Genomic DNA, 15,650 nt, shown 5'->3' with positions numbered 1-15,650 from the left:
TCTATGCAGGAAAGAGCCGGCACAGGTGAGCGTTGGCTGCAGTATGGTGAGCAAAGCAGAGGGAGGCTGGGCAAAGTTAGGAAAGGAGCTAGAGGTCAGCACCAACAGGTATGGGAAGGAGGCTCTCAGCAAGGGAGGAACACAGTCACTCTGGTGTTACAAATATATCTCTGGCTGCAGTGCTCAGAGTGGAGTGTGGTGAGTAGGGGCAGGAGGAGAAGCAAGAGTCCACTGCACAGTTTAGGAGAGATCAACCAAGGAGACCCTGGCTTGTTTTCCTTTCCTAAGGATTAAACACACCGAACACCTTCACCTGCCTCCTACAGGGAGCTTGCTGTGGTGGTTAGTTAACTTATTACTGACTACTATGGTTTGGTATGGTCTGAATGTGAACCCTAGGGTTCATGTGTTGAAATTTAATCCCCATTGTGAGATATTAATAGGGTGGACATTTAATCCATCCATGCTGTTTAGAGGTAGAGCTATGGGAGGTGATTAGTATTAAATAAGTTCATCATGATTGAATCATGGTGGCTTTATAAGAATTGAGAGAAGAGAAAGACCAGAACACACACACACACACACACACACACACACACACACACACACACATTTATTGCCATGTATGTCCTGACCTATCTTGTGACTGACAGCAAGAAGGCCATTACCAGATGTGGCCACATATCCTTAGACTGGATCCATGAGCCAAAATAAACCTCTTTTATTTATAAGTCACCCAATCTCAGATATTTCATTATAGTAACAGAAAAAGAACTGATGTACTGACCTGTTGCCCTAGGTTATCAGTTAGGTTTGGGCTGGACTGGGGAGGCGCTGCTTCCTAGGCAGTGCCTTATTATAAGTAAGTATAGTATAACAAACTACAGCCAGGCATACAGAAGTGAGGCTAGAACTTATTGACCTTGAAAAGAGCAACAGCTCCTTCAGGCCCTGGTTGCCTTGTTAACCTCCCTCCCAAGCTCCCCTTCCCTCTCCTCTGTCAGAAGGAACCAGTGGTAAACTGAACAGGAAGGCAACTAGTGTGCCTCCTGATCAACAGTTAATAATGCACAACTAGTCAAGGTGCTAAGTAGCCTTAAAGTGACACTAAATGATATGACTTTGTTGCAATAGTTTGATTTAACATTGAATGGAAGAGATGGGGAAGTGTGTATATGTGTGTGTTTTGTGGTTTGGGTTTTGTTTGTTTCTGTTTTTCTGTATTACTGGGGATTGAACCCAGGGCCTGGTGCATGCCAGGCACACACTGTACTACTGACGTACACCCCAGCCCTTTTCATTTGATTTTGAGACAGGGTCTTGCTAAGTTGCCCAGGCTGGCCTCAAATTTGTGAACCTCTTGCCTCAAATTTGTGATCCTCTTGCCTCAGATTCCCAGTAGCTGGGATTGCAGGTTTGCACTACTGTTCCCAGTGTGTATATGTTTTAATATAAAGAGTCTGTCATTTTGTAGCTTCAGACTCCGTGCTATAATGAATTTCTGATGATTTAGACTCAGAGCCAGATCCCCATATTAGCTGGGGTGGGGAGGGAGGTGGAGAGCTGAGCTCAATGGTAAGTGGTGTGGGGCTGCAAAAGCTGCAGTAGAGGCACATGGGTACATTGGAAGTGAAGCCTGATGTCCCGGTCACCACAGATGGATGTTTTACTAGGTGTCAGAAACCTGGACAAGGGAACAGGCTTCACTGAGTCAGCATCCCCAAGGCACTAGTCCCTGACTCTACCAGTGGTTGCTGCATGACCTGATTTGAGGGTCACTAGCTGGTCCAACCTCTTCAAGTTACAAGTGGGTGATTACTCATTCAGGGCTTCCCAGTGGGTTGGTGGCACAGCCAGAGCCAGACCCCAGGTTTCCAGACCCCCTGGCTCCTGACATGCCATCACCTGAGGCTGTAGCTTGAGAGGGAGGTGGAGGAGGGGCCTGCCTGGTACCAGGACTGGGCCTGGGTCAGATAGACCCAGCCCTGTTTGACTTTAACAACCTGGAAATAAAATAAAACAGCCTTTCCTGCTTAAACCCCCGAATGCAGTGAGGTGATGCTGAAGGTGTGTCTTGTGTTTCAGAACCACAGGAAGGAAGCAGACCATTGTATCACTTGTTGCCACCATGCTGGCTGCCCGCCTCTCCAGGACCCTGTCACAGCTCCCAGGAAAGACTCTAAGTGTCTATGATGGAGAACATGGAACAAGGTAATCAACGAAGGGTGGAGTGACCTTGAGGGTCACGCTTTCCCCATCTGGGTGATGCTGGTGGTGATGACTCCCGCTCTCAGTGATGTCTCCATGCCAGCTCCCAGCAAAGGAAATCAAGAGGTGTTCTCAGAGGACAACGATTCTCAGGCTCACAGGGCAAAGAATAGCTCTCATAATGCTCTCTAAAACCATTTTTTCTCTGAAATAACCTTAGAATTATACAAAAGTTGCAAAAAATATTATAAAAGCTCCCAAATTCCCTTCATATAACTTTCTTTAAGGAAATAAACCATATTACAATGATCAAAATGAGGAAATTGCCATTGATACAATACTATTAACCCAGTTACAGAATGTTTTCAAATTTTACCAGAAAGGGCCAACTGATAGATCTTTTTCTGGTCTCAGAATACAACCCAGAATCCCATATTGCATTAAGTTGTCATGTCTCATTGGTCTCTTCCTATTGTGGCAGTTCCTTGGTCTTTTTCGTTCAGGACCTAAGCACTCTAGAAGACTACCAGTCTGTAGAATCTCTCTCAGTCTGGGTTTGCATATTACCTTGTGTTTAGATTCAGATATGCATGGTTAGCAAGGAGCCTGCAGAAGGAGGTGTACTTTTCTCAGCACATCATATTAGAGGCACACAGTATTCATGTGGCTCATTTCTTTTGTCTTTTTAAAAATTTTACACATAAAGTCAGTTTATTAAAATGTCCAGAGACTTCACTGAACTGTTGGTGTGATTTAAAAGAAGTATTAAATAAGTGAAGGGGTTTTTTTGTTGTTGTTGCTTTTGTTTTGGAGTCATGTTGCCCTGGATGATCTTGAACTCCTAGGCTAAAGTGATCCTCCTGTCTTGGGCTCCTGATTGCTCGGATTGTAGGCATGTGCCACCATTCCCTGCTGAATCTTCTTAGAGAACTTCTGGAATTGCCTTCTTCCAGGGGATTCAGTGGGCTCAGCTGCATTTTCCTCTTTTGCAGCCTGAGAAAGGAAAAAATAAGCGATACCTTTCTGTTATATTTGAGGGAAGTGAGACTGGATGTCAGGTTAAATTCAAAGTCCCAGTAGCTAGAAAGCTGACTGTCTTTAGAAGCACATATATATAGAGGCTTTCTGCAGAATCTTTTTTTTGTGTGTGTGTGTGTGTGTGTGTGTGTGGTGCTAAGGATTGAATCTAGGGCCTCAGGCATGCTAGGCAAGCACTCTCCCACTGAGCCATATCCCTAGCACATCTTGCAGCATTTTCTTAAAAGGCATTTGCCTGAGATCCAGAGCAGAGATTTAGCTTGGAGATGGGCTTCAGCTATTAGAGGTCACTCTGAACAGGGAACCGTTGCATTTGAGAGAGCACAGAACTTTGTTCCATTAAAGGACTTTTTCAAAAGATGATTTTCTGCATTATTATTATTATTTTGTTTTTGGTATCCAGAATTGAATCCAGGGGGGGCTTAACCATTGAGCCACATCCCCAGCCTTTTTATTTTTTATTTATTTATTTTTTACAATATCTTTATTTTGTTTATTTATTTTTATGTGGTGCTGAGGATCAAACCCAGTGCCTCACACACGTGCAAGGCAGCCGCTCTGCCACTGAGCTACAGCCCCAGCCTTATTTTTTATTTTTGCCAAATTACTTAGGGCCTCACTTGTGATCCTTCTCCCTTAGCCTCCCAAGTCATTGGGATTCAGGAATGTGCCACTGTGTCCAACTTCAATTTTTTTTTTCAAGTGATTCATAAAAAAAAAAAAATGGCAAAATCTGTCGAACAGGTTGTTTTTAGAGATTTCTGGTAATTGTTTTATATAGAAGATAAAATAATCCCAAAGGACATTAAAATACTTTTACAAAGGTTTTGATCTCATAGGAAAGTTAATTAAGCTTCTTGTTCATTTGAAGGGAGAGAAAAGCTGTCACAGGGTCATTCTGAATCTTCTGGGTGGATTGAAAAGTAACCTAGTTAGGTCAAGGAGCATGGGGTGGGTGGCCAGGGACAGAGCTGAGTCAGAATACATTAAATGTCCTCAGAGTGAAGGCATTGGCAGAGGCCAGGAGGGAGACTCAGGTGCAGAAAGAGGCTGGCACAGTGGGTGATGACAGTGTCAAGGAAAAAACTGGAAAAACTGGCCTGATCATCTGCTTGAATCTCAGTTGGAAAGGGCTCATACTCCAGACCCTACCTGTAGGTGAATCCTGCTGCTCTGATAGCATTTTCATAGGTGACCTTACAAAGTTTGCATGCATTTGAATGTCGAGCAATGGGGAAGTCAGTACCTACCCCAGCAGGCCTCCCATATTTGGACAGCTCTGTGTACAGTCCTTCATATTGGAGGAGCCCAGGGGACAGATATAATCACCAAGGGCATACCCCTAATGTCCCAGTCTTCAGCCACACCCCACTCAGCTACACTTACCATCTAGTAAAGCAGTCATTTCAAATTATTAATCCATCAACTGGATTAATCCAATGATTAGGTTACAAGCTAACCTAATGATCTAATCATTTCACCTGTGAACATTGACATAGGAGCTTTTGAGGGATGCTTCATATCCACATTACAACAGATGGCTTACCCATACATTCTCCACCCGTACTCTACTTTCTGGATCTTGTTACATGCACCAGTGCTTAGCTCTGTCAGTCCAGGTGTGACACATAGTACTCCAGGGGTACTTGCCCCAGAGAGAGTGGAAAAGGGCTCTTCTAACCTCATCCTGGGTTCCTTCGTGTCCAGCCTAGGCTCACACGGCTTCTTGTGGCAGCCACATCATACTTGTGATTCATGACTGATTTTTTTCATGGATGCTGCTGTAAGACCACATTCCTCCTAAGCTGTCCTTGTACCACTGTCTGTTTCTTCTGTCAAATTAGACTGTCAAATTCACTCAGTGACTATTCTCAGCTGGGTTACTGGTTATTGTTACTAATTTGTGATGGGAGCAATGAAAAAGATAGAAACACAGACTGGTAAGATAGGGATAAAGCCGGAACAATAGCCAGGCACAGTGGTGCACACCTGTTATCCCTACCCAGAAGATTGAGACAGGAGGATAGCAAGTTTGAGATCAGCCTCAGCAACTTAGTGAGACCCTATCTCACAACAAAAAATCAAAAGGCTGGGGGTGTAGCCTGGTGATAAAGTGCCCTGGGGTTCAGTCCCCAGAATGAATGGATAGATAGATTTTTTAAAAAAGAAGTCTAAGCAGGAAATGGAGGGGGGGGGCACCTCTTAAATGCAGCCAGGCAAGCCCCTGGATATCAGGGCTCAGAGGTGCAGCAGGTTCCTCCATAGACCCTTGAGGAAGCACTAGGTGCACTTCTTCCACCCATCTCATTCTGGTTTAGGCAGAAATAAGGAAGCTTTTGTTCTCAGAATCTAATGACACCCCTCCCACCCCCATCCCTGTCCCCAGATTATCAAAAAGGGCACTGACTGTCTGGAAATGTAATTTGTCTCACCTTCTGGCCTAGTATAGCTGTCAGTGGTTGTCCAGCAGAGGGGACCTTCCAGGGAAATACACAATCTTCTCCCACGGGCTTTGGGCTAAAACCTTGGGGCCCTCTCGGCCCTGGTAGGCCAGTGTATCAGTTAAGACTGCAGCACACTAACAGCAGTAGTAGAAGCACTCAGAAATCTAGGACTGGTATGACTATAGAGGACCCAGGTTACTTATTTTTTCCCCTAGGGAAAAAAGTGGTTTTTGCCCTTTAAAGGAAGTAGGTTTTTGCTTTTTCAATTATTTTTGTGGTACTGTGGATTGAACTCAGGACTTCACACAGGCTCAGGTTCTCTACCACTGAGCTACCTCCTCATCCCTTTTTATTGTTTTATTTTGAGACAAGGTCTTGCCAAGTTGGCCAGTTGCTAAGTTGAACTTGTAATCTCCCACCTTAGCTTCCAGAGAAGCTGGGTTATAGGCATGCACCACTATGCCTGGATTATATTTTTAATTTTTGTGGTGCTGTGGCTCAAACCCAGAACCTCAAGTGTGCTAAGTCTGCAATTCACCACTGAGCTACACCCAGAGCCAAAGTAGTTTTTGACCTCTGGTTGCAGGTTAGTCTCACTTAGAGCACTGTGGGGAGAAGAATGCTTCTGGGCCTCACCCCTGGGGATTCTGACTTAACTGGTCAGAAGGGCAGGCATAGGAATAGTTTAAAAAGCTTCCTTGTAATTTCTTTTTTTTCTTTTCTTTTTTTTTTTTTTTTTTGGTGGTGCTGGGGATTGAACCCAGGACGGACCTCATAGGTACAAAGCATAAGCTCTACCACTGATCTATATCTTCCCTGTTAGTTTTGAAATCATCTTATGGAGAACCTAAACATACAAAAATAGGAAATTGTATACTGATCTTTTATATACATATCACCTGGGCTTCCATAATTACACTGCCAGTGCTCTCTGAGTCACATCCGAAGCCCTGACTTGAATGGCACATTTTTATAAATTTTTTAAAAAATGGACTATTTTGAATAGGTACTATATCACATGACACAAAGTTCAATGGCACAAAATGGTAGGCAGAAAAAACAAATCTCTCTCCCATCTCTTCTCCCCTATTGCCGGCTACTCACTTGCCCCTACTTCCTTTACTTATTATTATTAGTTTAATATTAATTTTAAAACTAACAGAGGGGCTGAGGGTGTAGCTCAGTGGTAAAGCATGTGCTTAGTGTGCTCGAGGCCATGGGTTTCATCCCCAACACCGCATATAATAAAAAATAAACTAAAGGAATTTTCACTTCTAGAAAGATAGAGTAGATGTACTTTTCTCTATTCCTCCTGCTCAGTACATCTAAAAACCTTGGATGTTATATGAAATGAGCATAAAAAGGCTCTAAAAGATGGAAAGAAGGCAGACCAGCTAGGGTCCTTAGGATCCAGGAAATGAAATAGTCATTTTCTAGGTTTTCTTTCTATTTCACATACGCCAGACATCGAGCTGGCAGCCCTGAAACACCAATGAGCTCAGATACAAAAAGACCCAACAAAAGCTTGCTCTCTTTCTAGCCAAGGAACCAGCCTAGCAAGACACAAAACTGTTAGTCAATGATGGCTCTATTCCAGTCAAACACAGAAAAAGCTGTGGCCTCACCCGTTTCCCTCCAGCAAAGGTCAGTGGGGAGCCTAGACTTCCACCTCACCAGGCTGTGGACAGGGACCCCAACCCCCAACTAGGGGCAGCAGCAGAGAAAACCAAGGAGGGACCAGGACCACCATGCCCACTCAGCAGGAATAGGCACCTCTGTTTTGCTCTTCAGGACGGGGAGTGTCGGAGGAGGCCTTGTGGAGGGTAGGACGTTCTCCATCACTCTCAGTGATGAGACACACTCTCCTGTAAACTCTGGAAGCAGAAACAGGACACTGTGACTCTACCTGGCCAGGGAGGTATCAGTGGAGGCCTGGTTGGGGAGCCAGAACTCTCACCTCCACCCAGAAGTAACCCCCAGCTCATTCTATGCAACTGGTATATCCTGATTCCAAAACCAAACACAGTACCAATAAAAAGATTAAAGAAGGCTACAGACCCAAATTCCTTATGAATATAGATGTAAAAAAAAATCCTTAAAATATGAGCAAATAGAATTCAGCATTGTTTAGAAAGAATTATAAACCATGAGCAAACGTGTTTGTTCCAGGGATGTCAGAACAGCTCATTAATTGAAAATCGAATTAGTGAACTAAAGAAGAAAAATGGCCTGATCCTATCTATCAATGAAGCAAAAGCAAAATTATCAATCACTTATGATGCAAATGCTCGGAAAAATAAACAGGAACTCCCTGACTACAGTAAAAAGCATTTACAATAGACCTGCAGCTAAGATCCACAGTTTGCCCTGAGGTGGAGATGTTTATTCACACCACTTGTCCAACAGAGTGTTCAAGTTCCAGCCAGGGCAATAAGACAAAAAACAGAAATAAAGTCATACAGATCAGAAAAGAAGAAATAAAAATGTTCCTATTTGCACATTACATAATTATTTACATAGGAAATCCCAAGGAATCTACCCCCCACCACCACCACACACACACAAAGGCAAACAAACTCTCAGAACTAATAAGTGAGTTTGGTGAGGTTATAACATACAAGATAACACAAAAATCAATTGTATTTGTGCCAGGTGCATTGGCTCACACCTCTAATCCCAGTGGTTTGGGAGGCTGAGGCAGGAGGATTGCCAGTTCAAAGTCAGACTCAACAAAAACAAGATGCTAAGTAACTCAGTGACAGCCTATCTCTAAATAAAATACAAAATAGGGCTGGGGATGTGGCTCAGTAATTTAATGCTCCTGAGTTCAATCCCTGGTACCTGCCTCCAAAAAAGAAATCAGTTGTATTTGTATATACTAGCAACAAACATGTGGATACCAAAATTTAAAACAATACCATTTACGATTACTCAAAAAAAAACAGGGGTGGGGGCAATGTGTGTTTGCAGTTTGAAGCTCAGTGGTATAGCACTTGCCTATGTGTGAAGCCCTGGCTTAAATCCCCAGCATTGCAAGCAACAGAGAGAAGTACTTAGGTATAAATAAAACAAAAACATTCCCAGAGTTTGCTAAAAACTACAAAACACTGATGAAAGAAGTCAAAGACTTAAATAAATGGAGTATTCAGAGGCATCTTCAACAAAGTGAGGATGTCAGTTCTGTCCAACTGATTATACAGGTTTAGCACCATTTCTATCAAAATCCCAGTCACATTTTTTTTGTAGATAAAAACAAGATTATTCTATCACTGATATGGAAAGCAAAAGAAATGGAATTCTAGAACAACTTTCAAAAAGGAAAATAAGGTAGGAGCACAGAACAGATAATCCAGAAGTAGACCCACACAGATATATTCAACTGGTTTTTGACAAAAGTTCAAAAGTGATTCAATGGAGGAAAGATAACATTTTTCAAAACATGATACAGGGGCAACTGGAAATTCATAGGCAAAAACTATCCTTTGACCTAAGTCTCATGAGAATAAACTCAAAATGGATCATGGACTAAAATGCAAAACATAAAACTATAAAAGTTTTAGGAAAAAACATGGAAGAAAATCTTCGGGTTCTAGAATTAGGCCAAGTCCTGCAAGACCCATAAAAGGAAAAGTTAATCAATCAGACTACCAAAATGAAATAGTAGGCAGGTGCAATGGCACAGGCCAGTAGTCCCATCGACTTGGGAGGCTGAGGCAGGAAGATTGCAAGTTCAAGGCCAGCCTCAACAGGTTAGTGACATCCTGTCTCAAAATTAAAAAGGACTGGGGGTTTAGCTCAGTGGTAAAAAGTACCCCAGAGTTCAATCCCTAGTACCACAAAAAATAAAAAAATAAAAAATTTTAAAAAAGGAAAAAGAAAAAGGAAGAGAAACAGTTTTTTTCCCTGTATTTGATCCTGTTATCCTCGTAACAGGATCAAATAACAAGTTACAGACTAGAAGAAAACATTTGTATATCACATATGTAACCAAGGTATCTAGAACATCTTAAGGATTCTCAAGATTCAATAGCAAAAGGTTAAATAATCCATTTAAAATATAGACAGAACACATGAAGAGAGGGCATGCAGGTGGTGCTGTGGTCTTAGTGTTTGTATTCCACCTAGATTCATATGTTCAAACTCTTATCCCCCAGCTGTTGGTATTAGGAGTCAGGGCCTTTGGAGGTGACTAGATCATGGACGTGGAACCCTTGGCATGGCATTAGTGTCCTTCTAAAAGAGGTCTAAGACCTCCCCTTCTGCCATGTGAAGTTATAGTGAAAAAGTCATCAGTGTATCTAGGAAATGGTCTCTTCCAAGATATAGTCTGCTGATACTTTGATCTTGGTCTTTCTGACCACCAGAACTGTGAAAAATGTTTGCTACTTTATAAGCCACTTTGTTGTTTGAGCAGCCCAAACTGATATTTTGTTTCAGTTGCCCAAACTAAGACAGATGGCAAATGAACACAGAGATGTTCCACATCATTAGCTATTAAAGAAATGCAAATTAAAACCGCAGTGAAATCATCATTACACAGGTTTCAGCATGGCTAAAACAAAAATTAGTGGCACTATTGAATGCTGGCAAGGATATGGGTTACTACATTTCTACTGGGAATGTCGTATGTGTGCTCCAGCCACTCTGTAGCTATAAACAATTGAGCAGTTTCTTTAAAAACTGAACATACAACTATCACAATTGTACTCCTGGGCATTTATCCAAGAGAAATAAAAAACGTAATGTTTGTACAAAAACCTGTCTTAGAATGTTCATAGCAATTTTATTCATAATAACTCCAAACTGGAAACAACCCAGAAGTCCTTCAGTAGGTAAATAGTCAAACAAATGCCCAAGCCACAGAGCACTACTTAGCAATAAAAAGAGAAAGCTCCATATATACAACAATCTGCATGGATCTCCAGAGAATTAGTTGAATGAAAAAAGCCAAACCCCAAAGACGACTTACTATTTTCTGCTGTTAGTATAACATTCTTTTTTCTTTCTTTCTTTTTTTTTTTGAGAGAGAATTTTAATATTTTATTTCTTAGTTTTCAACAGACACAACATCTTTGTTTGTATGTGGTGCTGAGGATCGAACCCAGGCCGCACGCATGCCAGACGGGCGCGCTACCGCTTGAGCCACATCCCCAGCCCCAGTATAACATTCTTAAAATGACAAAATTATAGAGAACAGATTAGTGGTTGAGGAGGGTAGGGTGGGAAGGAGTAGGAGTGGCTCTAATAGGGTCACAGGAACCATGTAGTGGTGTTGGAATTGTTCTGTATTTTTACTGTTTCAATGTCAATATCTTGGTTGTGATATTGTTGTATGATTAGTTGTTTGGTTTGTAATATTAGGGATTGAATCCAGAGGCACTCTACCACTGAGTTATATTTCCAGCCCTTTTAAAAAATTTTTTTATTTTGAGACAGGGTCTCACCAAGTTGTACAGGCTGGTCTCAAACTTGCAATCCTCCTGCCTCAGCCTTTTGAGTCACTGGGATTACAGGGGTGCACTATGACACCCTGACTTTTAGTATAGTTTTGCAAGATGTTATCATTAAGGGAAATTGGGCAAAAGGTGCCTAACATCTTCCTGTTTTCTTTTTTTTTCTTCCTTTCTTTCTTTTTATTACATATAATAATTTTTTATTTCTTCTTCATAATTATACATGACAGTGGAATGTATTTTGATATACTATATGTACATGGAGTATAATTTCCCATTCTTGTGGTTGTATACAATGTGGAGTTACACCCTGTATTATTTCTTAACTGCATATGAATTTACAATTATTTTAAAATAAAAGGGTTAATTAAAATAACTATGAAGAAGCAGCATTAAATTCAGCAGACACTGAATTTGTAGAAGGCTTTAACAAAGATATATCTCTGAAAGAACATTTCACACTTGAATTGGTCTGAAACACTGCCTGTCTGTGTCACCTTGAAAAACAGGAAGTAGAACTTTACTGGAGTGGGACACCAGACAGTCAGGTTTTGGCAGGGCCTCCCAGCAAAAGTGCTTCCGGGTTGGCTTTATTCTCAGGATGACGTTTCCTGTACAGTAGTTACAATGGCTACTGCAAATGCTGGCTCACTCTCTACCAGCCTAGCCACCTGGTGGAAACAGGGCTTCTCCCTCAACTTTACTAGCAAGTTGTCCCCAGAGCCTGGAGTGAGGAGATAATCCAGGCTGGCTGAGCATGTCCTAGTTACTTCTGCTGCAGGAATGAGGTCTAGGGTGGGAGCTTAGCCTCATGCTCATGACTTTTTTTTCCTTGCAGACGCACACTGTTGTTTTGCTCTACCTCCTTCACCTGTATCAGGCGCCGGACTTACGCCAGTGAGGTGGACCCGGTGAGTGGAAGTCCAATTCCCTGGGAACCAGCCAGATGGTCAGAGCCCTTCCTTCTGGACCCCAGCCCCGGAGCCATCCTCACAGTAGGGTCTTAGTATGTTAGGATACTGTGAACCACTTTCTCATTTATCCTTACCCTTAAGCCCCACATCAGTAGTGAGACCAACACTCCCAGACCTGCAGGGAGCTGTGATGAGGTCCTCCCGCCCCTCTCAGCCAGAGAGATGTCATGGAGACCTGCTGGGGAGCCAGAACTCCCCCCGACCCAGCAGGTTGGGGCTTAAGAGGTAGACTCTGAAATCTCTCTGCCCTGGTTTCCATTCTAGCTAACTACATAGGTCATTGAAAACATGTCTTTTTTCTCACTGGTAACAGGGTGCAGTAATCATGCTTTCTATGTGGGTAATTGTGAGATAAGAAGGACACCGAGCCTTTCACACAGTCAGTATTGCACTTGAGAAGCAGAGCTCTGATGATGAAGATGATGACAATGATGATAATAGTGATTGTAACTGAGGGAACTGAGATCCTGAAACCAGCAGCCTTGATAGTTGGCGGCAGAGTCTGGGTGGAACCTGGTCTCCTGATTCTGACTCCAGGTTTTTGCAGTACATGTTGTAGTTTACTGTTTCTCCAGATAGCCCAGCCAAGAGTGGAGGGCCAGGCCTGGGCTACTCAGCACTAACTGTTGCGATCCAGAGGGTAGGGGACCTGGTCACTCTGCCTTGAGACCCTGCATTCCTAATTTGGGGTCTGACCTTCTAAAATAGGTTGGCAGCAAAGCTGTCCTGATCACAGGCTGCGACTCTGGATTTGGGTTCTCCTTGGCCAAGCATCTGCATTCGAAAGGCTTCCTTGTATTTGCTGGCTGTTTGTTAAAGGTAAGAGAAGACCATTTTCTTCACCTTTATCCTTTATATGTAGTTACTCTTTGTAGCTTTTTTTTTTTTTTAATTGCTTTTCTAACCACTGGTTCCTCTGTTCCTTAAAATAACCTGTACCTTTCCCTTCTGGCTTCTCATTGTTCTTCATAGCTTTTCCATCCATCCATTCAGCCAGCCAGCCAGCCATCTCTCCATCCATCCATCCATCCATCCATTCCTTCATTTATTTATTTGCCAAGTGTTAATGATGTGCCTGACACTTTGCTAGGTTCAGTAAAAGAATAAGACATGGTCTCTTCCCCAAGGAAATCACTGTCTGGTGGTGAGAGGACACCATGCATAGTCACAGCTGAAGAATTAGAATGAAGAGCATTCTCAGGGACGTGCAAGAATGTTCAAGAGAGTACAGAGAAGGAAGGGACTGATTCTGGCATGATAGAGGAGGTGACATTTGTCCTGGGCTGTGGAGAATAAATAATGCTTTCATCAGTGGAAACTGGGAAGAATGACCTGTCAGACAGAAGGACTAACCCAAGCAAAGTCTTGGAACCATGAAGCTCTTTTGGGACATCAAGAGAGATTTAGGGTGTATAAAGGGAAGCACTGGGACATGAGGCTACAAAAGTAATTAAGGGACTGTTCCCCTGATGTAGAGATTAGGTTAACTATCGTTACAATCTAGTTTTGTTTTTTTGAGCACTATAGTTATATATAATAGTTGGTTTCATTTTAGGCAAAAATCATACATTCATGGAATTTGATTTAGTCCATTTCAGTCCCCATTTCCCTTGCAATCCAGTTTTTTTTTTTTGGGGGGGGGTACTGGGGATTGAACCAGGGATACTTAACACTGAGCCACATCCCCAGCCCTTTTCATATTTTATTTTGAGACAGGGTCTCACTAAGTTGCTTAGATCCTTGCTAAGTTGCTGCGGCTACCTTTGAACTTGCGATCCTCCTGACTCAGCCTCCTGTGCAATCTAGTTTTAAAGCATGTCCCTCATTTAGTATTTTCCCTCTTGACCATTTATAGTTAAATCCACATCTACCTCAAGCCCTCAGGTTACCATTATTATCTCTTTAGATTTGTTTTTTCTGGACATTTTACATACACACAATTATATAATCCATAGTCTTACACCAGGCTTCTTTTACTTAGCATAATATTTTTGAGATTCGTCCATGTCATAACATGTATCAGTAGTTCATTCCTTTTTATTGCTGAAAAATACTCTACCATATGGATATGCTGCACTTTTAAAACTTCCATTCAGTAGTTGATGAATATTTGGATTAAGATATTTAGATTTTTGGTCATTTTGAACAATGTTTCTATGAACATTCACATACGTGTCTCTGTGTTTGTACCTGGTTCCTTTTACACACCACAATCTGGGGATCAGGTGTGCTCATTTCTAAGAAGCACAGGGCATTGCTGCTCCTTGTTTTTCTCAGTGGACAGAGCTCAAAGATGTCATATCTAATTATATACATATATACAAACTATGTCTATTTACATAGGTTTCTCTAGAGTGTTTTTGGTTACTGATTGAAGGTATACAAAGTAATATGTTTAAAAGTTAGTTGGATTAATTTTTGTTTTTTCTTTATCTTTGTATTATTAATTTAAAACACAGTGTGGTTCACTTTTTCATTTGTATTTTGTTTTCCCCCATTCTTGTTGGCTTAATTCAGTTTTTTAAAAATATTTTTTAGTTGTAGTTGAACACAATAACTTTATTTTATTTATTTGTTTTTATGTGATGCTGAAGATCGAACCCAGCGCCTCACATGTGCTAGGTGAGCACTGTATCGCTGAGCCACAACCCCAGCCCCAACTTAATTCAATTTTTGAATATGTGAAACATTAACCATAAAGTCAAAACTATACAAAAAATACAAAAACAAACAAACAAAAAAACCCAGGTAACTAGAGTAGTTACTTGTCTCATTATCTTTTCTACCCCATTCTTTCATTACCCTCTTCTTAAACAAATTGGAATGTTTGCATAGTGCCTAGATATTTTGTGCTCTTTTTTTTTTTAACCCAACAACACATATTGGAAGTCCCACTGTGTGACTTCACAGAGCTCTTCTTCACTTTTTTAGGGTCTTCACAGTACTGCATTATGTGGATGGATTATAATTTACTCCACTAGTCTCTTATGGAGGCACACTTAGGTTGTTTTCTCTATTTTGCAATTACAAATAATGCCACAATGAATAACCTTGTACATATGTAGTTTTATATTGTTGGGGGTTTATCTTTAGGGTAAACTTCTAGGAATGAGATTGCCCTTAGGTTAGAAGGTAAATAAAATATGCTGTCATTTTTAAAAGATATTTCCAAATTTTGTAGGGCTTATATAATTTTATATTACTATCAGTACTGTAAGTCAGTGCCTATTTCCACACAATGTTACCAACAGCTTACATTTGTGCTTTAGATTTTTGCCAATCTGACAAATGAGAACTGTATTTCAGTATAGTTTTGATATGTATTCTGTTCTTCAAGGGCAGAATGTAGACACTGTACATATATATCACCTGTGCTCTTATTCTGTTGGACAGAAATTAGTCACACAACCTTACCTGGCTGTGAGAGAGGCTGTTGAATGGAGTAGGTATTCTAAGATAATATGTACCCTGCTTAAAAAGTCACGGTTTGCCTGCTATAGAAAGGAAGAATGGGTGTTTGGGATAACTTGCTG

General features: G+C 41.5%; 2 protein-coding genes across 4 annotated transcripts in view; one reads left to right on the top strand and one right to left on the bottom strand.

Annotated features, from left to right (window-relative positions):
* The window catches only part of Apod (apolipoprotein D), a 356,333-nt gene that overhangs the window by 127,049 nt on the left and 213,634 nt on the right, over positions 1-15,650 (bottom strand). The gene's annotated exons all lie outside the window — the stretch shown is intronic.
* Bdh1 (3-hydroxybutyrate dehydrogenase 1) overlaps positions 1-15,650 on the top strand; it is a 60,909-nt gene that overhangs the window by 27,267 nt on the left and 17,992 nt on the right. For all 3 annotated transcript variants that reach the window (XM_077795367.1, XM_077795366.1, XM_077795365.1), the window contains exons 2-4: positions 2,086-2,211; positions 11,982-12,054; positions 12,826-12,936. In XM_077795367.1, the coding sequence (XP_077651493.1) occupies positions 2,129-2,211; positions 11,982-12,054; positions 12,826-12,936 (267 nt within the window). In that variant the 5' untranslated portion in view covers positions 2,086-2,128. The remainder of the gene's footprint in view (positions 1-2,085; positions 2,212-11,981; positions 12,055-12,825; positions 12,937-15,650) is intronic.

The sequence above is a fragment of the Urocitellus parryii genome, chromosome 2 (genome assembly GCF_045843805.1).
Source record: "Urocitellus parryii isolate mUroPar1 chromosome 2, mUroPar1.hap1, whole genome shotgun sequence".
In the NCBI taxonomy this organism is placed as follows: domain Eukaryota; kingdom Metazoa; phylum Chordata; class Mammalia; order Rodentia; family Sciuridae; genus Urocitellus; species Urocitellus parryii.
Note: the sequence above shows the minus strand (reverse complement) of the source record. Positions and strands in the feature narration are given on the sequence as shown.